This window comes from Dendrobates tinctorius, unplaced genomic scaffold, assembly GCF_039654945.1.
Source record: "Dendrobates tinctorius isolate UK_male_01 unplaced genomic scaffold, ASM3965494v1 ptg000039l, whole genome shotgun sequence".
Classification (NCBI taxonomy): domain Eukaryota; kingdom Metazoa; phylum Chordata; class Amphibia; order Anura; family Dendrobatidae; genus Dendrobates; species Dendrobates tinctorius.
Window position 1 is genome coordinate 36,803,770 of NW_027361707.1, and position 27,568 is coordinate 36,831,337.

The 27,568-nt window shown below is 46.5% G+C and overlaps 1 protein-coding gene across 1 annotated transcript; it reads left to right on the plus strand.

The window, feature by feature from the left end:
• The first annotated feature begins 11,478 nt into the window (after nt 1–11,478).
• On the plus strand, nt 11,479–27,068 carry LOC141088508 (mediator of RNA polymerase II transcription subunit 28-like). The gene is made up of 4 exons (XM_073574634.1): nt 11,479–11,927; nt 17,624–17,690; nt 19,880–19,992; nt 26,780–27,068. The coding sequence occupies exons 1-4, from the start codon at nt 11,775–11,777 to the stop codon at nt 26,975–26,977; spliced, it is 531 nt and encodes a 176-aa protein (XP_073430735.1). The 5' UTR covers nt 11,479–11,774; the 3' UTR covers nt 26,978–27,068.
• Nucleotides 27,069–27,568: the final 500 nt, after the last annotated feature.

The window sequence follows — 27,568 nt, forward strand, 5'->3', positions numbered from 1 at the left end:
CCAGTCATATCTCACACATTTGTTTTATAGGTGTTGAACGCTTTAGGCACGATTCATCATTGCATTTTGGACGTGACAAATTAATCAAACTATTTGTACTTTTTTTTTTTCCTCCAAGCGGTTTCTGATTTTTATGTCAGTGTGACTTTCCAGATGAATTAAACAGATTCATTAAATGCGACTATTTAAAAAAAAAAAAGTTGCAAAATTTGGCACAATTCTACTCTTCTAGTCCTCCCTGGAGTGAATATATCAGTTATTTGGCTGCAACTTTTCCCAGTTAAGCACTCGCAGAACCAGTTAGGAAAAAGACAGCTTGAGGTTATGCTCAAAACTCGAGTCTCATGTGCCATTTTGATGAATCTAGTGCAACAAAGTCAGCAAAAACCACAAGTTGAAAGACTTAAAGGGTTCAATTCATCATGAGCTGGGTATATTTTACTATCTGCCGTGCATGTACTGTGCAAGTCATATGTGTATGGAGCTGGGCCGCAAAGTGTAAATGATTAAGTCACGGGTTTCCCTGAATCTTCTATATATCAATCTGCTCAGCTCCTGGTCACGCTACAAAGCAGTTGTGGAGTTTCTCACTCAGGATGCTGTTTTCTCCTGATGTAGATTTACTGAATATATTAGTGGAAGGGATCTTCCTGGCATTTGTTCTCAGTAGATTCCTTTTGTATAGTTAATGGGGACCTGTCTCCTTGGAAAACGCCACCTTCAAGTCCACACTCACTGCAGCAAAACAAATCTGCTTCTCATATCTTATATCCTCCCTGTCTCGCAACCCTAATCAGCTATTCAGTAGTTTCAGTTGTCTCTTCCATCCCCCAGCACCCCCTCTCTCTCCTCTCATATCAGCTGCAGACTTTGCTTAATTCTTCAAGCAGAAAATTAACATCTGAGAAAGCTCAGGCCTACAGCCCTTCCTCATAACTCAGCCCTCCTCCTCCAAAACCAGTGTCTCTGCCATTATAGAAGACCAACTTTCCGCTCTACTCTCCAGATCACATCTCGCCACCTGTGCACTTGACTGATCCTGTCCCACCTCATACCAAACCTCACCAGTCTTCATCCCACCTCTTCAACCTCTCACTAACAACTGGGGTCTTCCCCCTTATGCTTTATATGTACCTTGATCACGCCCACCCTTGACCCATCCTCTGTATCTAGCTATCGACTCATATCACTTCTCCCCTATGCCTCAAAACTACTGGAACAACACGTCCATCTTGAACTGTCCTCCCACCTCTCTTCCTGCTCCCTCTTTGACCACTTATAATCTGGCTTCCAGCTGCATCACTCCACTGAAACTGCCCTGACTAAGCTCACCAATGACCTACTAACTGCCTAAGCCAAGGGACACGACTGTCCTCCTCCTAGACCTGTCCTCTGCCTTCGACACAGTGGACCACTCCCCCTTACTACAGATTCGCTCATCTCTTGGCATCACAGACTTGGCCCTATCTTGGATCTTGTCATACCTAACAGACCGGACATTGTCTCCCTCTTGCACACCACCTCATCACCCCCTATCTATAGATGTCCCCAAAGGTTCAGTTCTAGGACCCCTGCTCTTCTCAATCTACACCTTTGGTTTTCAGTATCACCTCTATGCTGATGACACACAGATCTACCTCTTTGGACCTGATGTCACCTTCTTGCTTACCAGAATCCCAACATCTGTCTATTTCATCTTTCTTCTTAGCTAAATTTCTAAAACTTAACATGAACAAAATAGAATTTGTCACCTTTCCCCCATCTCTCTCAACCCGCCTCCCAACCGACCTGGCCATCAAAGTCAACGCCTGTTCACTCTCCCTAATCTCACTTGCTCGCTGCCTTGGGGTTATCCTTGACTCTCATCTCTCTTTCAAACAACATATCCAAGCCCTTTCCACTTCTTGCCAATTCCAACTCAAAAATATTTCCTGGATTCATGCATTCTTGGTTCAGGAATCTGCAAAAACAATAGTGCATGCCCCCATCATCTCCCATCTCAAAGACTACAATCTCCTGCTCTGTGACCTCCCTTCTAACACACTTGCATCCCTCAATACTATCCTAAACTCTGCTGCCCGACTAATACACCTATTCCCCCACCTCTTCTCCCTGTCAATCCCTTCACTGGCTCCTCATTGATTGACCAGAGACTCCAGTTCAAAACCACAATCATGGCATACAAAGCCATCCACAACCTGTCTCCTCCATACAGCTGTGAGTTAGTCTCCCAACATCTATTCTCACCCACCATGGGAACCTTCATAAGAAACCTAAAGACTCACCTCTTCAGACAACCTGCAGTAACCCTTGTTCCATCATACTGCTGCACAAACAGCTCTACCCTCCCTATTGTAGCCTCACACATCCCTTGTAAACAGTGATCCCTCACGGGCAGGGTCCTATCTCTCCTCCTGTACCAGTCGATGACTTGTATTCATGATTATTGTACTTTTTTTTTTTTACACTCTTTTAACATGTAAGGTGTCATGGACGTAATGGTGCTAGAAGAATAATCTGCCCTTTAATAGCAATATAATGTTCCCTGTCCGCCTTATTGAACATTCAGATATAGGGAGAAAATTAATCTCCTGAGAGCTGCTGGATCATTTACCCCTTCATGACCTTTGACGTACATTTACGTCAAAGTTTGTGCCTGTCTTTGATGCGGGCTTGCACACCGACCCACAACTTTTCCCCGCACATGATGGCAGATTTAATCAGTCACCATGTGCCTTTAACAGCCTTGAGTGTAGTGGTGCTCTGCCCGTGGCTGTTATCCGGTTACATCTCGCTGTCTACTACTGTCTATTACTAACGGTGGGATTTAACACGTGCCGGCCAGAAGTGCGTCATGCATCTTGACCATCAATGCACCCGACACGTGATCGTGGGGCGCAATTGGATTGTCGTGACAGCCGGGGGTCGGCAGAAGACCTCTGCACCTGCCATTACGATCCTACTGTGAGCACCGGCTTATGGCTGGCTTTCATAGAAGACTGTGATCTCTGCTACACACAGCAATGCTGATGCACAGGGGTGGATTAAGGGTAGCCAGGGCCCCGGGCTGTTCAGACTCCATAGGCCCTCCGGTCATGTGACGGGGTCGGGAAGTCACTAGTTTTCATGACGCATACGTGGCGGGAAGGGGTTAAATACTGAGGTAAAAAAACTCTGCAAATACGCAACGTGTGCACGAGGCCTCACAAATACTGAGGTAAAAAACCCCAAATGCTCAGTGTGTCCATGAGGCCTTACAAATACTGAGTGAAAAACTCACCAAATACTCAGCGTGTGCACGAGGTCTTACAAATAGTGGAAGGCTTCCACCCAACATCTAGTCCTGACTCACCTGTACCTAACATCGAAACCAGCTAATAGCCTGCAATCACCTGCTGACCTGGACCCATGACCTGTCAGACAAGTTACTTCACATGAGTCACACAGAGGCTTCTGCTTCATGAACTTCCCCAGATAGAAGAAGCAGCCTCCGATGTGCAGCCTGTGGCCGGATACACAGGAAGAGACGCTCCTCGTCACAGGCTGTGTCCAGCATGGCAGCAGAGGGGTTAACGCCACAGACAAGTCGCCGTCTCCTCACACACTGAACACGACGCTGCATCTGGCGACGAACAAGCGCACATTGCGCAATGTTAGTCATGTCCCAGATGTTCAGCATGTGGAGGACCAAGGGGGACCAAAAAAGACCCCAGGATTGGAACAGGAGCATGGGAAAGTGGACGGCGGTTGGAGGGGCAGGGTTTATATAGGGGTCGGAGTAAGTATATATATATATATATATATATACACACAGACACATATTACTACATGCGGGCAGTGCACACATGCACAATCCTCAGGTTGTACAACTTCCAACTGGTCAAAACATTTCAGTATGCCAAGAAATATAGCAGGAATAAAATACATCTCATAGTAACTTGTGTGAGGCACAGGTGACAAGAACCCGCCATCTCGTGCCCACCTTACTAGAGGTGCCCACATATAACAAAGTTGATGGAAACAGATGCCTTCCACTATGATGATTGGCTACCGGGCGCCCGACCACACCCATTTCACAACTAGTCACACCCATGTCCACGCCCCAACCACACCCATTTAGCACTGCTGATCACACTGACTGGTACTGAGGGCACAGTGGCTGGTACTGTGGGCACATTGACTGGTACTGAGGAAAAGAGAGAAAGAAAGAACAGAGAGAAACAAAAAAAGAACAGAGAGAAAGGAAAAAAGACCAGAGAAAGAAAGGGGATAGAAAAAAAGAACAGAGAGAAAAAAAGAAAGAGAAAGAAAGAGGGGAAAGAAAGAACAGCGAGGGAGAGAGAAAGAAAGAGGGGAAAGAAGGAACAAAGAGAGAAAGAAAGAAAGAGAAAGGTGAAAGAAAGAATAACGAGAGAAAAAAAGAAAGAGAAAGAAAGAGGGGAAAGAAAGAACAGCGAGGGAGAGAGAAAGAAAGGGGAAAGAAGGAACAAAGAGAAAGAAAGAGAAAGGTGAAAGAAAGAATAACGAGAGAAAAAAAGAAAGAAAGGGGAAAGAAAGAACAGAGAGGGAGAAAGAGAGGGGAAAGAAAGAACAGAAAGTGAAAGAAAGAACAGAGAAAGAAAGAAAGAAAAAGACAAGGAAAGAGGGGAAAGAAAGATTCTATAAAGATACTATACCAGCTCACATTGTAGTGCCCACCTGAGCCTCCTGGTGCAGGACATATCATGATCCACTCACATGGCCGACATCCCCGAGTCCAAGGCGATCCCGCTGTCCGCGCTCTCAAAGGAGGACATGGTGATGATCTGAAGCATTCCCTGAAGAGCCTCCATGGTTCCGTCACAATCTCCTCTGGTCATTTACATCTCATAGTAACTTGTGTGAGGCACAGGTGACAAGAACCCGCCATCTTGTGCCCACCTTACTAGAGGTGCCCACTGCCCACATATAACAAAGTTGATGGAAACAGATGCCTTCCACTATGATGATTGGCTACCGGCCGCCCGACCACACCCATTTCACAACTAGTCACACCCATGTCCACGCCCCAACCACACCCATTTAGCACTGCTGATCACACTGACTGGTACTGAGGGCACAGTGGCTGGTACTGTGGGCACATTGACTGGTACTGAGGAAAAGAGAGAAAGAAAGAACAGAGAGAAACAAAAAAAGAACAGAGAGAAAGGAAAAAAGAACAGAGAAAGAAAGGGGATAGAAAAAAAGAACAGAGAGAAAAAAAGAAAGAGAAAGAAAGAGGGGAAAGAAAGAACAGCGAGGGAGAGAGAAAGAAAGAGGGGAAAGAAGGAACAAAGAGAGAAAGAAAGAGAAAGGTGAAAGAAAGAATAACGAGAGAAAAAAAGAAAGAAAGAACAGAGAGGGAGAAAGAGAGGGGAAAGAAAGAACAGAAAGTGAAAGAACAGAGAAAGAAAGAAAGAAAAAGACAAGGAAAGAGGGGAAAGAAAGATTCTATAAAGATACTATACCAGCTCACATTGTAGTGCCCACCTGAGCCTCCTGGTGCAGGACATATCATGATCCACTCACATGGCCGACATCCCCGAGTCCAAGGCGATCCCGCTGTCCGCGCTCTCAAAGGAGGACATGGTGATGATCTGAAGCATTCCCTGAAGAGCCTCCATGGTTCCGTCACAATCTCCTCTGGTCATTTTCCATCACGTCACTTCCGATAGAATGTCATGTGCGAGTTTTCAAGTGCTCCTTGGGGCTCCGCCATATACTCCTGTGTCCACGGGAAAAGTAAGCTCCAGGAAGGGGCAGTTGGGGCAGACTCTCAAAATCTGGTACGGTTGGGAGGTATGAATGCTCCCCATCATACACCTTGTACACACATGGCTCCGCACACCTCATTCACACACTGTTCCGCTTTGTATGCCTCGTACACACGGCTTCGCTCCGTACACCTCGCACACACAGCTCCATTCAGTACACACATCGTAAACCTCGTGCACATGCGGCTCTGCTCCGTACACCTTATACACACACGGCCACACTCTGTACACCTTGTACACACATGGCTCTGCTCTGTAAACCTTGTACACATGCGGCTTTGCTCCATACACCTCATACACACATGGCTCCGCTCCGTAAACACATGGCTCAGGTCTGTACACTTTGTACACACAGGGATCCGTTCCGTACACCTCGTACACACACGGCTCCTCTCCGTACACCTGGTACACATGCGGCTTCGCTCCGTACACCTCGTACACACACACGGCTCCGCTCCGTACACGCGTGGCTCCGCTCCGTACACCTCGCACACGTGCAGCCCCGCTCCGTACACCTCGCACACGTGCAGCTCAGCTCTGTACACACAGGGCTCCGTTCCGTACACCTCGTACACACATGCGGCTCCGCTCCGTACACCTCGTACACACACGCGGCTCCGCTCCGTACACCTTGCACACGTGCAGCTCAGCTCTGTAAACACAGGGCTCAGCTCTGTACGCCTCGTACACGCGCGGCTCCCCTCCGTACACCTCTCGCGTGCGCAGCTCTGCTCCATACATCGCGCGCGGCTCCGCTCCGCACACCTCGTACACTTCGTACACACACGGCTCCACTTCGTACACACACGGCTCCGCTCCGTACACTTCGTACACACACGGCTCCGCTCCGTACACCTCGTACACACACGGCTCCGCTCCGTACACCTCGTACACACACGGCTCCGCTCCGTACACCTCGTACACACACGGCTCCGCTCCGTACACCTCGTACACACACGGCTCCGCTCCGTACACCTCGTACACACACGGCTCCGCTCCGTACACTTCGTACACACACGGCTCCGCTCCGTACACCTCGTACACACACGGCTCCGCTCCGTACACTTCGTACACACACGGCTCCGCTCCGTACACTTCGTACACACACGGCTCCGCTCCGTACACTTCGTACACACACGGCTCCGCTCCGTACACTTCGTACACACACGGCTCCGCTCCGTACACCTCGTACACACACGGCTCCGCTCCGTACACCTCGTACACACACGGCTCCGCTCCGTACACTTCGTACACACACGGCTCCGCTCCGTACACTTCGTACACACACGGCTCCGCTCCGTACACCTCGTACACACACGGCTCCGCTCCGTACACTTCGTACACACACGGCTCCGCTCCGTACACTTCGTACACACACGGCTCCGCTCCGTACACCTCGTACACACACGGCTCCGCTCCGTACACCTCGCACATTCGCGGGTCTGCTCCGTACACCTCGCACACACACGCAGCTACATCCATCCTGTAAACCCCTCCTGACCCCACACATACTTTCCTCATCCAGCACCATGACAACCAGCACAGCAGAGTCCCGCATACAATACAATGATGGCTGTGTGCACAGGACCTGTGATGAAGTCACAGGAGGGGAGGAGTCAGGGGTCACATGATCAGGGGCCTCTACTGAAACCCCTGACTCCTCCCCTCCTGTGACCTCATCACAGGTCGTGTGCGCACAGAGCAGGGATTTATCAGTGAGGGGCTGGCGCTGCGGTGGCCGGTGGGTCTGGGAGGGGGAGGAAAGGGTTGATACATGGGGGCGTGGCGCTATGGTGGCAGATTATAATGGGGCAATTTTCCCTGGGCTGGTGGGCCCCCCACACCGCTGGTCACAGACCGCTCCCGGCACTTTATCCCCCGGAATACTGTGATCGAATGCGATCACAGCATCCTGGGAGCAAGCAGAGGGCTGACAGCCCCTCTGCCTTTGGATCGGAGACCCCCGCGGCGTGACGATCGCTGCTATGGCAATCCGACAACACCCGGGTACCAGAGCTGAGAAACTTCCTGTCATGCGCAGTGCATGATCAGGAAGTCTCTCAGGTCAGTGTGCAGAAAGTGCAGCGCTGACAGCTTCTATAGCATGCAGATCTTCATCTGCATGCTATAGTCTAAGCGATCAGCCTGCAAAAAATGATTGTCCCATGGTGGGACAACATGTAAGAGATAGAATGAAGTAAAAAAAAAGTTTAAATAACTGTAAAAATATTTTTAAAAAATCTATATTCTATAATTGTAAAAATATTTAAAAAATAAAAAAAATCAATATTCTATCACTAAATAAATATTTGAATTAAAAAAATCTAAACAATAAAAGTACACATATTTGGTATCGCTGTGTCTGTAATGACCTCTCCTATAAAACTGTCTCACTAGTTAACCCCTTTAGTGAACCCAGTAAAAAAATAAGCAAAAAACAATGCTTTATCATCATACTGCCAAACAAAGTGTAATAACACGCGATCAAAAAGACGGATATAAATAAACATGGTACGGCTGAAAACGTCATCTTGTCCCACAAAAAAAAATAAGCCGCCATATAGCTCCATCACCTGAAAAATAAAAGTGATAGCTCTCAGAATAAAGCAATGCAAAAATAATAATTTTTTATATAAAAGTTTTTATTGTATAAAAGCACCAAAACACAAAAAATGATATAAATGAGGTATTGCTGTAATCGCACTGACCCAAAGAATAAAACTGCTTTATCAATTTTACCACACGTGGAACGGTGTAAACGCCCCCCCCCCCCCCCAAAAAAAAAAGAAATTCATGAATTGCTGGCTTTTGCTCATTCTGTCTCTCAAAAAACGTCATGTGCCAAAAAATGGTCCCGCAAAAAACAAGACCCCACATGACTCTGTGGGCCAAAACATGGAACAATCATAGCTCTCGAAATGTGGTGATGCAAAAATTATTTTTTTGCAATAAAAAGCGTCTTTTAGTGTGTGACAGCTGCCAAACATAAAAACCCGCTATAACGCCTCTTTCACACTTCCTGATATTTCCGGTACCGGAGATGTCAGTGTCCATGTGTGTAATACTTACGGCACACGTGTGGCATGCGTGTGCAGCATCAGTACCACATGGACGGGCGCCAGGGAAGAAGCGTTACAGTAAGCACTGTTCCCCGGCGCCGGATGCTGATCTTGTCATTCTCCCCTGCTCTGCGGGCGATCAGCACAAGAAGGGGAGACTGATGAGAGCTATAATCAGCACCCGGCGCCGGGGAACAGCACTTGCTGTAATGCTTCTTCCCCGGCGCCGATGCGTGTCGCATGGATGACATCCATGTGTGTTATGCGTATGCACGTGTGATGGATGTTTTGTGGCCAGCGACGACATTGAAAAACGGACATGTCAGCATGTTTTGCCCATGGACACATGGTCTGTGGAACACACTGACATGTGCACAGAGCCATTCACTTGAATAGGCAAATAGCGCTCCGTTTCTCCTGAGTCTCTTCGCATGGCTGTCCAATGGTATAAAATTCTGTGACATACCCATGGTGTCAATATGATCACTGCACCCCTAGATGAATTCACTGAGAGGTGTAAGTCATAAAATGGGCTCACTTATGGGGGGTTCTGCTGTTTTGGCACCTCATGGGCTCTCCCAGTGAGTCATGGCACCTGCAAACCATAACAGTAAAATCTGGCGCTGCTTCCCTTCTTAGCTCTGCCATGCGCCCAAACAGTGGTTTACCCCCACATATGGGGTATCAGCGTACTCAGGACACATTGCACAATAATTCTTGTGGTCCAAATTCTTCTGTTACCCTTGGGAAAATAAAAAATTGGGGTCGAAAAGATCATTTTTGTGGAAAAAATGATTTTTACATTTTTATGGCTCTACGTTATAAATGTGTGTGAAGCACTTGGGGGTTCAGAGTGCTCACCCCACATCTAGATAAGTTCCGTAAGGGGTCTAGTTTCCAAAATGGGGTCACTTGTGGGGGTTTCCACTGTTTAGGCACATTAGGGGCTCTCTAAACGTGACATGGCGTCCGATCTCTATTCCAGCCAACTTTGCATTGAAAAGTAAGACTATGTGCACACGGAGTTTTTTGCCTCTGTGGATTTTGTAGTGAAAACTGCAGATAAATCTGCAGGATTAAAGTCCTGTGGTTTATCTGCGGTTTTACACCTCATAATGGATGAAAAGAATTGACATGCTGCGGATTGTAAACTGCAGCAAAACCGCACGGAAAAATCCGCAGCATGTGCACAGCGGTTTCCAGTTTACCATTGAAAGCAATGGTACTGTACAACGCAGCTAAATCTGCTGCGGACCAACAGGACCAGAAACGCTGCGGATCCGCAGCAGAATCCGCACCGTGTGCACATGGCCTAAAACGGCGCTCCTTCACCTTCCGAGCTCTGCCATGCGCCAAAACAGTGGTTCCCCCCCAGATATGAGGTATCACCGTACTCAGGACAAATTGCACAACACATTTTGGGGTCCAGTTTCTCGTCTTACCGTTGGTAAAAAAAAAAAAATTGGATTTGAAGTAATTTTTTTGTGAAAAAATTTAAATGTTCATTTTTTTGAACATTCCAAAACTTCCTGTGAAGCACCTGAAGGGTTAATAAACTTCTTGAATGTGGTTTTGAGCACCGTGAGGGGTGCAGTTTTTAGAACGGTGTCACTTTTGGGTATTTTCTATCATATAGACCCCTCAAAGTGGCTTCATATGTGATGTGGTCCGTAAAAATAAAATGGTGTTGTAAAAAGGAGAAATCGCTGGTCAACTTTTAACCCTTATAACTTCCTAACAAAAAAAAATTTGCTGCTCCCAAATTGTGCTGATGTAAAGTAAACACGTGGGAAATGTTACTTAGTAAGTTTTTTGTGTGCTGTGTCTCTGTGATTTAAGGGCATAAAAATTCAAAGTTGGAAAATTGTGAAATTTTCAAAATTTTCGCCAAATTTCCGTTTTTTTCACAAATAAATACAAGTTATATGAATGAAATTTTACCACTGACATGAAGTACAATATGTCACGAGAAAACAATGTCAGAATCACCGGGATCCATGGAAGCGTTCCAGAGTTATGGCCTCATAAAGGGACAGTGGTCAGAATTGTAAATATTGGCCGGTCATGAACGAGCAAACCACCCTTGGGGGTAAAAATATGGGGGAACCACAGAAGTTCGGATCTCCCCACTTCTCCCTATTGCTGCATTCCCTCTGGATCAGTCCGTCATTGTTACTGTCAGTGACATCTGTGATCTGTATGTCAGCCCTTCTCATGCACAGCACCATGGAACCAATGGTGCTATATAAATAATAATAATTCGTAAAAATACGATGTATGAAAATAGAAACTAATCCGCTCAGAAAGCAGCGGAACGAGATAAGAACCAAACCGCCAGGATTATGGGGTTTTTTGGTCGCTGCAACATTGGAAAGTGGCATCAATAAAAACCCCTGGGGGCAAAGAATAACCCTCAGCCCCCGAAAAATGAGAACTCTACAGGAAAATGGCGACGTGATATGTATCTTATCACAACTGTAGAATATAGACTCCAGTCTGGTTCTTTGACCCCTAAAAAAAAGGAAAGGAAAAAAGTTCTGGCTGTTACATCTATGACTGTAGAGCAGTGACTGTCATCTTCTGCTCATGCGCACAAGTGCAGGCCGGGACGGTCCAGCCCTGTATCCATGACTCCCCACCAGTCTGAGCCGCTCGGGCCCTGCTCTCGTTTCCCTGTGCTATGGCGCCATCTGGTGGCTAAAAAAAAAACACGGCTGTAGCTGTTATTCCACGCTTTGCCGCTGTGTGGCGATTCCCAGCTCCGGACATACTTTGTTGTTGGGAAGCACATTCTCTTCCGAAAATAAAGCATTAAAAAAAATCAGTTACCAAATCAATGATGGCGGCGTAGGGCGCATGCCAGTAGTGGTTGTGCAGGAAGACGTCCGGTGACGTCAGTAGCCCTGTTCTGTTCTTCTGTCTCATGGCGTCTTCTCTCAGCGGGATGTTCTCCGGGCAGCCTCCCGGGCCTCCGCCGCCCATGCAGCCTGGAGCAGGGCCTAGCCTGATGTCCATTCCTCCCGGGGCGAAGAACACCAACAGCACCCTGGTGGACGAGCTGGAGTCCTCGTTCGAGGTAGGAACGTGCAGACTGGAAACTGGGGCCGTCCGACTACAACTCCCAGCATTCCCTGATGACGTCAACATGCTGGGAGTTGTAGTTCCACAGCAGCTGCACAGTCTGCACTGCAGATGATGGAGGAGGGACAGGTGTATATTAGTAGTCTGCAGCCTCACTACAAGTCCCAGCATGCACACAGGACACTGGTGCTTCTCTCCCCCAGCTCTGGAGCACTGCAGCCCCCCCCACAGCAGCTCTGGAGCACTGCAGCCCCCCCCCCCCCCAACAGCTCTGGAGCACTGCAACCCCCCCCCCCCCACCCCCAGCAGCTCTGGAGCACTGCAACCCCCCCCCACCCCCAGCAGCTCTGGAGCACTGCAGCCCCCCCCCCCCCCCCAGCTCTGGAGCACTGCAGCCCCCCCCCCCCCCCCCAGCTCTGGAGCACTGCAGCCCCCCCCAGCAGCTCTGGAGCACTGCAGCCCCCCCACCCGAGCTCTGGAGCACCGCAGCCCCCCCCCCCCCCCCAGCAGCTCTGGAGCACTGCAGCCCCCCCCCCCAGCTCTGGAGCACTGCAGCCCCCCCCCCCCCCCCCCCCAGCTCTGGAGCACTGCAGCCCCCCCCCCCTGGCTCTGGAGCTGTATACCTAACATCTTGGTCTGAGGGAAGAGATGATTTGTATTTTGCCTCCTCTATGGCAGACCCCGCTGACTTCTGTAACGGCGGCTCCGGTGTATTACCGGGGAGTTAGATGGAGGGGTCTGCATGCCGCCATGTCGGGAACACCGGGGTCTATGCACCACAATAACCAGCATTCCCTCTGTTCTAAGGGTGTGCTCACATTTCGCTCTGTCACCGTTCCTTGTCCCTGTTGGGGCTTATGTCCGAACCTCCCCGAAAAACGGGTTTCGGACGCATGAGCTGACGGGGCCATAGACTATAATGGTGGTGACAGGGCGAGCGTGGGCTCTGACGTGCGTCATTTTCAGGTGTATGTGACTACTGGAGGCGGACGCTCGGACAGAGGAGACTGTGTCTAGTAGGTGTACACGCCCGAAAATGATGGACGTTCGAGCCCATGCTCGCTCTGTCAGCACCATTGTAGTCTATGGCCCTGTTGGCAAATATGTCCGAATCCTGTTTTGTGGGGGACGGTGAAGTAACCATCGACAGCGCCGCTGACCGGGGGGATAGACGCAATGTGAAGGCACCCTAAGGTATGTTCACACTGAGTGAAAAACAATAGGAAAACTTCCTATTCATTTCTATGGGAAATCCTCTGTGCTGTTCATATGATGAGGGTTTTCCTTTTACAGTAGCTGCTGTTTTCATTTCTATGTCATGAATTGATAGGACACATGAAGATTAGACACGTTGTAATACATCAGAGAAATCTGCTTCTTTCTTATTCTCAAAATCCCATTACTGAGACAGGAGAAGACAGTTCACTGTAGAGAGGAGGGGGGAGGAGCTCTGCCTTTAGCTCCTCCTCCCTCATCTACATAGAATCTTATCGGCACCAACTGTCTTCCGTCTCATTAATGTAACAATGAATTCCGATGTTAACCAAGAATTGATTATTTTTAAAGTGATCAGTCCAGGAGGAGAAGAAATCAGATTTCTCTGAAAACATAGTTGTTGGACTTGTTTCCACTCAAGAAAGTATTGTGTGAACGTGTCCTAATGGTTTCCAGTGGTTTGTTAGGGTGGTGCTGGGTGCGGCCACACAGACTTTTTCCATCACACAAGTTGGCGCAGTCTGAGATCGGTTACTGACTTAGGATAAAAGCCAAACCAGAATCTGTTTGCTGACACATGTTTGGAAGGTGTAACTCCTCCTCAGTGCAAAGCATGAGATCTGATTTGGTGTATGAGAGGCATCTGACTTGGGTCTACGGGGTAACAATCTCCATGTTTAGAGTGACATGTCTAGAATGCCAGTGTAAGGAGACTTAAAGGCCATACAATGCTCCTGGGAGGTATGTCACTCTCCACAAAGAGAGATGCCACCCTTTAGACCTCAGTCAGAGGCCTCTCCATACAGCAAAATTAGATCTCATGCTTTGCACTGAGGAGGGGTAATATCTCAAAACACGTCTGCAAGTTGAGATTTTGGTTTGACTTTTATCCAAAGTCATATGGCAAGGCTCGTTAAAGGGTCGATAGTTAATTTTAGGATCGCTACTTCCAGTAGATGGCGCTAGAGTTCAAGTCCTCTTACTCTCTGAAGAGACAATTTGCATATTTAATTTCCCAGAGGAGCATTGTATGGCCTATAAGCCTCCTTACCCTGGCATGTCGCTCTCCAGGAGGAGAAACAGGGCACTTACATGTAAGTGCAGCCAATTTACATCTATGGTGTCTAACCTGTTAGGAAATCACAACTCTCTGCATGTGAAGATCAGCTCTCCACCCTCCTGTCAAAATCATGGGCGGACATACCGCCGGTTCAACCTGTGCAACTGCACAGGGGCCCAGAGCCTCCAGGGGGCCCTGCAAGGCGGCTAATGAGGAGGGCAATTTGGCCGATTTCTCCGGGCCCGAGGGGCAATGATATGATGGGGTGATGGGGAGAAGGCCGTGATGGGGAGAGGGCAATTATGGGATGGTGGGGAAAAATGAAATGATGATGGGGTGGTGGGGGAGAATGCAATGATGGTGGTGGAAAGGGCAATGAATGGGGGAGGTGGAGGTGGTGGAATGGGCAATGATGGGAGTGGTGGGGGAGAAAGCCAAAATAGTGGTGGGGGAGAAGAAAATGATGGAGGTGGTGAAGAGGGCAATGATGGCTTGGGGGAGAGGACAATAATGAGATGTGAGGGGAGGAGAACAATGAGGCGTGTGGGGGATTGGGATGGGAGGAAGGGGGACTTATAATTGCCTTAGGAACAGGGGGAGGTGGAGGAAGACATTATTATTACTTACTATGTCTAACACAGTCCCTAATTATATAGTGTACTCACTAATTCTGTATAACATCATCCTTAGTTACATAGTTTCCTCTTTTATTATGTATAACACCGTCCCTTATTACGTACCATCCTCTCTAGTTATATATAGTGCCGTCCCTTATTATATACCTTCCTCTGCTGTTATGTACAGTGCTGTCTCTTACATAGTGTATTCTTGCCCTCTTTTATTACATAGTCCCCTATCTTTTTAGATATAAAATGACTGCTGATCGAGGAGCCGGTGACCAGGCTACCAGTCCATCAGCTCCTCCATTAGAAAAGAAGCTTTCCCATGCTCCATCAGCCATCATTGCATTATACAGCTAACAAGACAGGACGGTAAGTAATAAAAAACAGGGCTCTATATAATTCAAAATGCAAGGGACCGTACTGTACATAACGAGAGGGCACACTGTAAGGGACAGCAATATACATAATAAAGGAGATTATGTAATATATATACATGTATGTGTGTGTGGCTATATACACACGTAGCTTTGACGCCATAAAAGGAGGGGGGCCCAGACACATTTCTTGCACAGGGGCCCCAAGCTGTCAGTGTCCGCCCCTGGTCAAGATCACACCTCACCACTTGTACGCTTGACCCACTCCCGTCCCACCTCATCCCTAACCTTGCCACAGTCTTCATCCCAACTCTAACACACCTCTTCAACCTTTCACTTACAAATGGTGTCTTTCCCTCTTAATGTGTACAAACTGTAAAGCGCTGCGTAATATGTTAGCGCTATATAAAAATAAAGATTATTATCCTTTAAACATGCCTCAATCACACCCATCCTCAAAAAGCCCTCCCTCGACCCATCCTCTGTGTCTAACTATCGCCCGATATCTCTTCTCCCTTATGCCTCAAAACTACTGGAACAGCATGTATATCTTGAACTGTCCTCCCACCTCTCCTCCTGTTCCCTATGTGATCGGTTACAATCTGGCTTCCGACCACATCACTCAACTGAAACTGCCCTAACTAAAGTCACCAAGGACCTACTAACCGCCAAGAGCAAGCGACACTACTCTGTCCTCCTTCTCCCGGACCTGTCTTTCTCCTTTGACACCGTGGACCACTCTCTCCTGCTACAAATTCTCTCATCTCTTGGCATCACAGGCTTGGCCCTATCCTGGATCTCATCATACCTAACAGACCGAACATTTAGTGTCTCCCTCTCACACACCACCTCCTCACCGCGCCCCCTGTTGGTGTTCAAGGCTCAGTTCTAGGACCCCTACTCTTCTCCATCTACACCTTCAGCCTGGGACAGCTCATAGAATCCCACGGTTTGCAGTATCACCTGTACGCCAATGACACGCAGATCTACCTATCTGGACCTGACCTGACCTCACCTCCTTACTGACCAAAATCCCACAATGTCTGTCTGCTGTTTCAGCCTTCTTTTCTGCTCGCTTTCTCAAAGTGAACATGGACAAAACAGAATTCATCATCTTTCCCCCATCTCACTCTACTCCTACACCAGACCTATCCATCATTGTGAATGGCTGCTCGCTTTCCCCAGTCCCGCATGCTCTGTGCCTTGGGGTCTTCCTCAACTCTGCCCTCTCTTTCAAACCACATATCTAAGCCCTTACCTCCTCATGCCGCCTCAAACTCAATTATTTCCCGGATCCGCGCATTCCTCAACCATGAAACCACAAAAACACTAGTGCATGCCCTTATCTCCTGCCTCGACTACTGCAACCCCCTACTCTCTGGCCTCCCCTCCAGCACTCTGGCACCACTCCAATCCATCCTGCACTCTGCTGCCCGACTAATCCACCTGTCTCCCCGTTATTCCCCAGCCTCCCCCCTATGCCAGGCCCTTCAATAGCTTCCTATTGCCCAGAGGCTCCAGTTCAAAACCCTAACCATAACATACAAAGCCACCCACAACCTGTCTCCCCCATACATCTGTCACATGGTCTCCCGGTACCTAATCGCACGCAACCTTCGATCATCTCAAGATCTCCTCCTCTACTCCCCCCGTATCTTTTTCCCACCACAACCACATACAAGACTTCTCCTGTGCTTCCCCCATACTCTGTAACGCTCTGCCGCAACACATCAGACTCTCACCAACAACGGAAACCTTCAAGAAGAACCTGAAGAACCACCTGTTCCGACACACAACAGCACGACCTGCTCTACCCTCTCCTACTGTATCCTCACCCATCCCTGTAGACTGTGAGCCATCGCGGGCAGGGTCCCCTCTCCTTATGTACTTGCGTGTCCCTTGTCTTACAAATGTTTATTATACTTGTCTATATTTCTCATTTCACATGTAAAGTGCCTTGGAATAAATGGTGCTATATAAATGTATATTAATAATGTGTTAGGGCGTGCTGGGAGTTGTAGTTTTGTAACAGCTGGAAATCACTGAAATACGGAAGAAATTGTTAGTGTTTCCAGTACTCGGCGCATTGGGACAACGTCTGGTCTGTGCGCCCTGAGCTATACACAGCATCCCTTACTACAATGTTTCTACTTTAGGGGTGTTTCACCCCAATCCTTCCCTGACTGCCCGGCCGTGCATGGAGATCAGACATGTCCCGTCCTCTTCTGGGTGCTTGCAGGGCAGCCATGTTCCTGCCCACTGTCAGTTTCATGGTTTTCCGCAGCTTGTTGGAGATGGCAGCTGTCACTCACACTTGCTCCACAGAGAAGGACTTCTAGTCGAGGCAACGCTGTAACATGGCCGCCTCAGAAATGGTATAATCCATTGTAGATGTAATTCGTTTTCCTCTCTATTACAGGCTTGCTTTGCTTCTCTCGTGAGCCAGGACTATGTGAACGGCACAGACCAGGAGGAGATCCGCACAGGTAACATACGCCGAGATGCTGAGTCTCTGTCGTTTATAGGGATTTTACTTCTTTTACCAAATTTATCCAAATAGCTCTCCATACAAACCAGGTGATGGCACCATGGCTCAGAGGTCGTTATTACTCATTATTACCTTTTTTGATGCTGCTTTGGCTTTTGTTGTCTAAATTACATAGTGGGGAAAAAAATATTTAGTCAGCCACCAATTGTTCAAGTTCTCCCACTTAAAATGATGAGAGGCCTGTAATTGACATAATAGGTAGACCACAACTATGAGAGTCAAAATGAGAAAACAAATCCAGAAAATCACTTTGTCTGATTTGGCAAGAATTATTTTTCAAATTAAGGAGGAAAATAAGTATTTGGTCATCTAAAAACATGCAAGATTTCTGGCTCTCATAGACCTGTAACTTCTTCTTTAAGAGGCTCCTCTGTCCTCAACTCATTACCTGTAGTAATGGCACCTGTTTGAACTTATCAGTATAAAAGTCACCTGTCCACAACCTCAAACAGTCACACTCCAAACTCCACTATGGTGAAGACCAAAGAGCTGTCGAAGGACACCAGAAACACAATTGTAGCCCTGCACCAGGCTGGGAAGACTGAATCTGCAATAGGCAAGCAGCTTGGTGTGATGAAATTAACTGTGGGAGCAATAATAAGAAAATGGAAGTCATAAAAGACCACTGATGATCTCCCTCGATCTGGGGCTCCACGCAAGATGTCACACCATGGGGTCAAAATGATCACAAGAACGGTGAGCAAAAATCCCAGAACCACAAGGGGGGACCTAGTGAATGACCTGCATAGAAATGGGACTGCCGTAACAAAGGCTACTTTCAGTAACACACTATACCGCCAGGGACTGAGATCCTCCAGTGCCAGACGTGTCCCCCTGCTTAAGCCAGTACATGTCCGGGGCCGTCTGAAGTTTGTTAAAGAGCATTTGGTTTATCCAGAAGAGTATTGGGAGAATGTCATATGGTCTGATGAAACCAAAGTAGAACTGTTTGGTAGAAACAAAACTCGTCGTGTTTGGAGGAGACTGTATGCAACTCCGCATTCTAAGAACACCATACCTACTGTGAAGCATGGGGATGGCAACATCATGCTTTGGGGCTGTTTCTCTGCCAAGGGACCAGGACGACTGATTCGTGTACACGAAAGAATGAATGGGGCCCATGTATCGTGAGACTTTGAGTGCAAATCTCCTACCATCAGCAAGGGCATTGCAGATGAAATGTGGATGGGTCTTTCAGCATAATGATCCCAACACACACCACCAGGGCAACGAAGGTGTGGCTTCGTAAGAAGCACATGAAGGTCCTGGAGTGACCTAGTCAGTATCCAGGTCTCAACCTCATAGAAAACTTTTGGAGGGATTTGAAAGTCTGTGTTGCCAAGCAACAGGCCCAAAACATCACTGCTCTAGAGGAGATCTGCATGGAGGAATGGGCCAACATACCACCAACAGTGTCGCCAACCTTGTGAAGACTTACTGAAATCGTAATTGGATTTGTTTTCTCATTTTGACTCTCATAGTTGTGGTCTACCTATGATGTCAATTACAGGCCTCTCTCATCTTTTTAAGTGGGAGAACTTGCACAATTGGTGGCTGACTAAATACTTTTTTTCCCTCACTGTATGTGAAGAACTACAGATCCAATGATTCCTCTTCCACCACACAGACATTTCTTATAGTTAAAAAGTAATTACTCACATAACACAGCTCCGGTACTGAAACTGTTCAGTCTGCTGCCCAGCTTGAGAAACACAATCCATTAAGAGACATGGAGGCTGAGGAGAGATGTGGGATCAGTGGAAATGAGAGGTTTATGATGTGTGACGGCCTGTACTCGATGGTGGGGAGATTACAGCGTACTGGACGTAATACAAGGAGGGAATAAATGCCAGGAGCGTGGAAATGTGACTGCATTTGTGTGAGAGTTTAGATAAATCACCATAAACTCATGTGAGCTCCATTTATACTTTTTTTTTTTTTTTCTGAAAGTGTCCGTTATTCCAGATAGGCACAGAGACGTAGCAGACGGTCCCCTTACTGCTGAAATGTTTTGAAAGCGCTTTACTGCAAATGTCTGTCTACAGCCCCAGCCCAGGGGTCCATGCTGCGTCTGTTATGTGGTAGCACCAGTCTGAAACGTTCCCGGTCTTCTTCTCTCCTCCTCAGGTGTTGAACAGTGTATTCAGAAGTTCCTGGATGTGGCCAGACAAACAGAATGTTTCTTCCTACAGAAGAGATTGCAGCTGTCTGTCCAGAAGCCGGAGCAGGTTATTAAGGAGGTGAATATCCTACTGTGAGGACCATGTCATCTCCTCACTACTCCTAAGGATGATGTCTCCATAGCAAACTGGCTTATCTCAAAGAGGTCTCCAGGACTTAAACCCCATACACATTTGATTAATGTCAGCTGAGCCCACTGATATCTCCAGGATTGTCCCACAGTCTGTGTCTGGAATTCCTCTGACAGTTTGTTGGGGGGGCATAATGAAATGGAAGGTCTGATTTTTGGCCTGCCGATCGCATTGTCTCCCTGAGATAATCTGCAGCCAGACGTGCCAGGCGATGGCTCCCTCATAGAAAACGCGGGACGCGCGCCTCATGTGTATGAGAGAGGCGGCTGGAATGTCTGCCATCTGAATGATTGCTCAGCCAACAGACATCCAATGTGTTAAACATGTTTAAAAGAGACTGTTGGCGCTGAAGGCTGTTCCAACCATGAACAGGCGCTTGGTGCACCATTGGTGTGGCCAAACAGTTCAGTGCACCTTTTCACATACTTGTTTTCACTTTTATCAGCGCCCTTTTACTGACTTTATAAAGCCAGAGCTGTCAATCAAAATAGAGGGGGTGAAGATGGTGGGAAACTGCACGGGACTGTTTGCCACATCAGAATAGTCATTCTCTGCTGACAGATTCCCTTTAAACATTCATGACCTGTCCTTAGGGCCCGTACTGATTAGTGCTATGAAAGGGCCAAAGCTGCAGCCCCATTCACCGCCACACTTGTATGTACAGGGCTGCAATAAGGGAGTTGTGCCACTAAGTCTGAGTTCACACGTGGCGTTTTTTTCGCGTTTCTGCGGCGGTTTTAACCGCGAAAACGCGAAAAATAAGCATCCCATGCATTCCTATGGGATTCCACAATGCTGTACTAATGCTGCGGTTTTTACCGCGGCGGAATCGCTTCGTGGTAAAAACCGCAGCATGCTCATTAATTTGCGGAATCACGGCGATCCCGCACCCATAGGAATGCATTGTTCCGTTTACTTTCCGCATGTGGCTGTGCACACCATGCGGAAAGTAAGCAGAGCATTTGCGGATGGTACCCACGGTCCGGAGGAGAGGAGACTGTCCTGTAAAAAATAGAATTTAAAAATAAAAAATATTGTTATTCTTACCTTCCGGCGTCCCACGCAGTCTTCCCGCTTCTCTTCACGCTCTCGTTCCCAGTAATCCTTTGCGAAAATGCCCACGATGGCGTCCGTTCTCGCGGGATCGCGAAGTCTCGCGGTCATTCGCGCGACGTCATCGCGAATTACCGCGAGACGTCGCGATCCCGCGAGAACTGACGTCATCGCGGGCATTTTCGCAAAGGATTACTGGGAACGGATGCGAGGGACGTCGGAGGGTAAGAATAACACCATTTTTTATTTTTTTTTTTTTACATTTTATCTTTTACTACTGATGCTGCATAGGCGGCCTCAGTAGTAAAAAGTTGGTCACACTTGTCAAACACTATGTTTGATGAGTGTGACAACCTGTCAATCAGTTCTCCAAGCAATGCAACAGATCGCTTGGAGAACGCTAGCATTTTGCAAGCTAATTACGCTTGCAAAATGCTAGTTTTTCCGCGGGAAAACCGCGGGAATTTAAAATGCGATTTTTCCCGCGGACTGGAATTCCGGAATTCTCGCGGTAATTTCTGCGAGAGTTCCGGTACGTGTGCACTTAGCCTTACAGGCATAACACGCTATATAAGACATGTGCGGCCCCATCCAGCCCTGCCCAAGAAATAAAACCGTATATCACTTTACCTGGAGGGTTATCTATCTACCTGTGTACCCTAACAGACCTTACTGTAAGACAACATGGTCGCTCAGGTGGCAATAGTATCCATTGTAAGGCTGATGGAGCGCTGTGGGGGAACTAAAGGTTATGTCCACACTTTGCATGTTTGTGGCTGATGTCCCGTGTGGATTTGCATGTGGAAATCCAGAAAGTAATACAGTACCAGCTAACTGACATGATAAATCTCATTTATACAGTTCGGTCCATATATATTTGGACAGAGACAACATTTTTCTAATTTTGGTTCTAGACATTACCACAATGAATTTTAAACAAAACAATTCAGATGCAGTTGAAGTTCACACTTTCAGCTTTCATTTGAGGGTATCCACATTAAAATTGGATGAAGGGTTTAGGAGTTTCAGCTCCTTAACATGTGCCACCCTGTTTTTAAAGGGACCAAAAGTAATTGGACAGATTAAATAATTGTAAATAAAATGTTCATTTCTAGTACTTGGTTGAAAACGCTTTGTTGGCAATGACTGCCTGAAGTCTTGAACTCATGGACATCACCAGACGCTGTGTTTCCTCCTTTTTGAGGCTCTGCCAGGCCTTCACTGCGGTGGTTTTCAGTTGCTGTTTGTTTGTGGGCCTTTCTGTCTGAAGTTTAGTCTTTAACAAGTGAAATGCATGCTCAATTGGGTTGAGATCAGGTGACTGACTTGGCCATTCAAGAATATTCCACTTCTTTGCTTTAATAAACTCCTGGGTTGCTTTGGCTTTATGTTTTGGGTCATTGTCCATCTGTAGTATGAAACGACGACCAATCAGTTTGGCTGCATTTGGCTGGATCTGAGCACACAGTATGGCTCTGAATACCTCAGAATTCATTCGGCTGCTTCTGTCCTGTGTCACATCATCAATAAACACTAGTGACCCAGTGCCACTGGCAGCCATGCATGCCCAAGCCATCACACTGCCTCCGCCGTGTTTTACAGATGATGTGGTATGCTTTGGATCATGAGCTGTGCCACGCCTTCGCCATACTTTTCTCTTTCCATCATTCTGGTAGAGGTTGATCTTGGTTTCATCTATCCAAAGAATGTTCTTCCAGAACTGTGCTGGCTTTTTTAGATGTTTTTTAGCAAAGTCCAGTCTAGCCTTTTTATCCTTGATGCTTATGAGTGGCTTGTACCGTGCAGTGAACCCTCTGTATTTACTTTCATGCAGTCTTCTCTTCATGGTAGATTTGGATATTGATACGCCTACCTCCTGGAGAGTGTTGGTCACTTGGTTGGCCATTGTGAAGGGGTTTCTCTTCACTATAGAGACTATTCTGCGATCATCCACCACTGTTGTCTTCCGTGGGCGCCCAGGTCTTTTTGCATTGATGAGTTCACCAGTGCTTTCTTTCTTTCTCAGGATGTACCAAACTGTAGATTTTGCCACTCCTAATGTTGTAGCAATTTCTCGGATGGGTTTCTTCTGTTTTTGCAGCTTAAGGATGGCTTGTTTCACCTGCATGGAGAGCTCCTTTGACGCATGTTTCCTTCACAGCAAAACATCCTAAATGCAAGCACCACACCTCAAATCAACTCCAGGCCTTTTATCTGCTTAATTGAGAATGACATAATGAAGGGATTGCCCACAAATGTCCATGAAATAGCCTTGGAGTCAATTGTCCAATTACTTTTGGTCCCTTTAAAAACAGGGTGGCACATGTTAAGGAGCTGAAACTCCTAAACCCTTCATCCAATTTTAATGTGGATACCCTCAAATGAAAGCTGAAAGTCTGAACTTCAACTGCAGCTGAATTGTTTTGTTTAAAATTCATTTTGGTAATGTCTAGAACCAAAATTGGAAAAATGTTGTCTCTGTCCAAATATATATGGACCAAACTGTACGTTGCTGATCATTTTTGTGCAGAAATTGACGCGTTAATCCGTGTTGTGGAATTGTAGATTTCACTTTCTGCAACGCATAGTCTGAAATCTGTTTCAATTTCCCAGCAAAACAGCTCATGTTACATACTGATAAGATGCAGAAGAATCAAATGCAAATCTGCTATTCATGGAGATATCCTACAGGGATTGTCCAGAAGGATTAGAAAACCATGGCTGCTTTATTCCAGAAACAGCTGTCCACGTTAATTTCCACGAAGCTGAGCTGCAGTACCAGACATTCCTGGCTGACAGATATGACACTTTCTAGAAGAAAGTAGCCATGTATTTTAGATCCTAGAAAACCCCTTTAAATATAACCATAGTAGACATCAGGGCTATGGAGTCGGTAAGCCAAACCTGCGACTCTGACTCCTCAATTTCCCTTACACCGACTCCGACTCCTCAATTTCCCTTACACCGACTCCGACTCCCACATATATTGCTTATATTTAAGTGAAAAATTTATTGTAGTACAATGTGAACATCAGACATTTAATCATTTCTATGATCCAATAATCAAGATATTTAGAACATAATATTTATTGGAATACAACTTTAGAACACAAAAAACTGTAATAAATTGTAAATATGTAATACACTGTATACATGTACATGTATACGGTACAGACCAACGTTTGGACACACCACCTCATTCAGAGTTTTCTTTTCATGACTATGAAAATTGTAGATTCATTCTGAAGGCATCAAAACAATGAATTAACACATGTGGAATTATATAAAGTGTGAAAGAACTGAAAATATGTCTTATATTCTAGATTCTTCAAAGTAGCCACCTTTTGCTTTGATTACTGCTTTGCACACTCTTGGCATTCTCTTGATGAGCTTCAAGTGGTAGTCACCAGAAATGGTCTTCCAACAGTCTTGAAGGAGTTCCCAGAGATGCTTAGCACTTGTAGGCCCTTTTGCCTTCACTCACCCCAAACCATCTCGATTGGGTTCAGGTCTGGTGACTGTGGAGGCCAGGTCATCTGGCGTAGCACCCCATCATTCTCCTTCTTGGTCAAATAGCCCTTACACAGCCTGGAGGTGTGTTTGAGGCCGTTGTCCTGTTGAAAAATAAATGATGGTCCAACTAAACACAAACTGGATGGAATAGCATGCCGCTGCAAGATGCTGTGGTAGCCATGCTGGTTCAGTATGCCTTCAATTTTGAATAAATCCCCAAGAGTGTCACCAGCAAAGCACCCCCACACCATCACACCTCCTCCTCCATGCTTCACGGTGGGAACCAGGCATGTAGAGTCCATCTGTTCACCTTTTCTGCGTCGCACAAAGACACGGTGGTTGGAACCAAAGATCTCAAATTTGGACTCATCAGACCAAAGCACAGATTTCCACTGGTCTAATGTCCATTCCTTGTGTTCTCTAGCCCAAACAAGTCTCTTCTGCTTGTTGCCTGTCCTTAGCAGTGGTTTCCTAGCAGCTATTTTACCATGAAGGCCTGCTGCACAAAGTCTCCTCTTAACAATTGTTGTAGAGATGTGTCTGCTGCTAGAACTCTGTGTGGCATTGACCTGGTCTCTAATCTGAGCTGCTGTTAACCTGCGATTTCTGAGGCTGGTGACTCGGATGAACTTATCCTCCGCAGCAGGGGTGACTCTTGGTCTTCCTTTCCTGGGGCGGTCCTCATGTGAGCCAGTTTCTTTGTAGCGCTTAATGGTTTTTGCCAATGCACTTGGGGACACTTTCAAAGTTTTCCCAATTTTTCGGACTGGCTAACCTTCATTTCTTAAAGTAATGATGGCCACTCCTTTTTCTTTACTTAGCTGCTTTTTTCTTGCCATAATACAAATTCTAGCAGTCTATTCAGGAGGACTATCAGCTGTGTAGCCACCAGACTTCTGCACAACACAACTGATGGTCCCAACCTCATTTATAAGGCAAGAAATCCAACTTCTTAAACCTGACAGGGCACACCTGGGAAGTGAAAACCTTTTCCAGTAACTACCTCTTGTAGCTCATCAAGAGAATGCCAAGAGTGTGCAAAGCAGAAATCAAAGCAAAAGGTGGCTACTTTGAAGAACCTAGAAAATAAGACATACAGTATTTTCAGTAGTTTCACACTCTTTTGTTAATTATATAATTCCACATGTGTTAATTCATAGTTTTGATGCCTTCAGAGTGAATCTACAATTTTCATAGTCATGAAAATAAAGAAAACGCTTTGATTGAGAAGGTGTGTCCAAACTTTTGGCCTGTACTGTGTGTGTGTGTGTGTGTGTGTGTGTGTATATAATATAAACACACACACTATGACTTATCTCGGCTAAGATAAACCCCTAACCCTCAGGCTTCATTCACACTATGGGCGTAGCCAGGATCAAACCTAGCGGGGGAGGCAGAATCTCATACTGTTCCGCAGAATTTCATACTGCACACCTCAGCTGCTGCAGAACCTCATACTTCACACCCCTACACTTGAAAATAAAGCCTGCATCTTAAGAAGATGTGGTGATGAATGCAGTCTATTTATTCCAACTATCAGTTGATGTTACTGAAGACGAGCAATGCCTGTCCTGGGCGTCCTTTTGGGCAGCTATGAGATGTACCTGACTGGTGCTAAAAAAAGGAGTGTTAGTCTGTGTGCTATCCAGCTTTCATTCTTTTTGGTACAGATGTGATATGGATAAATGGATATATAGAGCAGATTTCTAATCTACTTTTGCTATTGAAAACATTATCTATGAGCTCGTGATGCGTTTTTTTTAAAAAGCTGATCTGCTTTTGCAACTGAAAAACGTATCCTCAAAAAACGCTGGAAAAACGCTGTGTGTGAATGTAGCCTTAGATCAGGAATAGAACAGCCATTTATAGGACATTTCATAACTTTCCCAAATTCCTATGAAAAAATATTCAGCACATTCTGCATTGAACTACTGTACCCAATTTATTATATATTTTAGGAGTCGGAGTCGGTCCATTTTATACCGACTCCAACAAAATGAGCACCGACCACGACTCCGACTCCACAGCCCTGGTAGACATAACAGCAAACCTCCTCCTGCCAGGAAGCATTGTTTGCTGTTTGCCATCATCAAACCCTTGCTACAATATAAATTGCCTTTTTTTTTTTTTCTACATTTGCTCCTGATAGGATGTGACAGAACTGAGGAGCGAGCTGCAGAGGAAGGAAGCGCTCATTCAGAAGCACCTGGCTAAGCTACGGAGCTGGCAGCAAGTCCTAGAGGAGATTAATGGTCCGCCTAAGAAGCCAAGCGAAATGCCACAAGGGCCTCTGGCATTCCTGGAGCAAGCCTCTGCCAATATCCCTGCGCCAATGAAGCAGACGTGACCTGAAGGACAAATTGTAAAGAATATTTTTGTTTGTTTTTTTTTATACTATATTTTGGAAAGGGGAGTCAATTAAAAAATGCTTCTATAAACTGGTGTATTTCAGTGTTTCTTAATGTTTCCAAGTGTCAGATTCAAAAAAGCTAAAATACTCTGTCCTGCGCAGTAAGTGTCACATGTATGACGGGCAGAGAACTGAGGTGGTGCAAAAATAATAGAAGTGTCCATCTGAGTACATGATAGAGAAAGGAAAGCGTACCTTGCGCAGATCGTAGTAAGAGTGTTGTTTTTTACCTGAGCCTGTTGTGTCAGAGCAGGCACAGCGCTGAGGAATAATGAGGCGATTCTGATTTTCTGTTGCTCCACCTGCTGGACTCTGACATCCAGGCAGAAATCCAAGGAAGGGAGAAAAATCGGGGTTTGGTTCAGTGCTGCCATGGATGATGAGGTGATGTACCACTGGGGTCATTGTATAAAAGCTTTCATCGTTGCTTCGTGTTTCGGAGACGGTCTAGCCCCTTCATCAGGCTGGACTATATACACGATGAATACCCATGATTTTATACACTCCTATAGAACATATATCAAATGA

Coding starts and splice junctions, on each gene's coding strand:
- LOC141088508 (XM_073574634.1), top strand. CDS start 11,775: ATGGCGTCTTCTCTCAGCGGGATGTTCTCCGGGCAGCCTCCCGGGCCT. Junction 11,928..17,623: donor AGCTGGAGTCCTCGTTCGAG/GTAGGAACGTGC, acceptor TCTCTATTACAG/GCTTGCTTTGCTTCTCTCGT. Junction 19,993..26,779: donor CGGAGCAGGTTATTAAGGAG/GTGAATATCCTA, acceptor TGCTCCTGATAG/GATGTGACAGAACTGAGGAG.